The 741-nt window shown below is 41.6% G+C and overlaps 1 protein-coding gene across 1 annotated transcript in view; it reads left to right on the forward strand.

The window, feature by feature from the left end:
* The window catches only part of LOC108579014, a 65,429-nt gene that overhangs the window by 24,631 nt on the left and 40,057 nt on the right, over positions 1 to 741 (forward strand). Inside the window, exon 4 of the mRNA XM_017942442.1 lies at positions 217 to 358. Coding sequence (XP_017797931.1) covers positions 217 to 358 — 142 coding nt within the window. The remainder of the gene's footprint in view (positions 1 to 216; positions 359 to 741) is intronic.

Genomic DNA, 741 nt, shown 5'->3' on the forward strand with positions numbered 1-741 from the left:
ATATAGTAGAACACTTTCTAATCTCGTATCATGCAAAAACACTTAAAGAAAACCAAAATTATCGTCTGTTTAAATTCTTCCCCACGCAATGATCTGAAAAGAAAATCAGAAAGCCACGAGTCTAACTAGACTCCACACAATGGGTACAATTGTTCACTTCTAAACGACGGTATTTCCTGTATTCCCGGATAGAAATATTCAGGAAGTCGAATTCAGGAAGTCGAAAACCGGGGACGATTGCAGGGTGTGCCGGAAGTCGTTCGAGCCCGAAGAAGCCTCGAGAATCTGCTGCGAGTGTCAACACAAAGTTTGCGAGGACTGCGCCTGCTATTCAACGACAACGAATGCAGACGATCCGGTGAGTCGTCCAAATCTCCGTTGCATTATCACCGCCTATTCCACCACGATTAATCAACAATTCCGGCAATTACTTTCGATTACCCACGCCCCGATAATTCCGTTCCCACCTATGGAGGAAGTAGGAGTGTTCGAAAGATTTCATGGTATATGCGGTGCAGGGTGAATGCCAAATCTGGGTCAAGTCTAATATCTGACGTTTAGCCGGGGATTTAAAGGAACGAGTAGCTATCTTTCACATTTTTCCAGCTAAAATTTTCTTTGCTTTTAAAATTCTGCGAGTATTTTTAATATTAAATATTAAACTTCTCGTGAAAACAGTTTCTACGCTGCTTTATTTACCCTTTGAAGAAAGAGTGCTGGTTAATTGTACCCCATTTTGTT

Source organism: Habropoda laboriosa, unplaced genomic scaffold (assembly GCF_001263275.1).
Source record: "Habropoda laboriosa isolate 0110345459 unplaced genomic scaffold, ASM126327v1 scaffold78, whole genome shotgun sequence".
Taxonomy (NCBI): Eukaryota; Metazoa; Arthropoda; class Insecta; order Hymenoptera; family Apidae; genus Habropoda; species Habropoda laboriosa.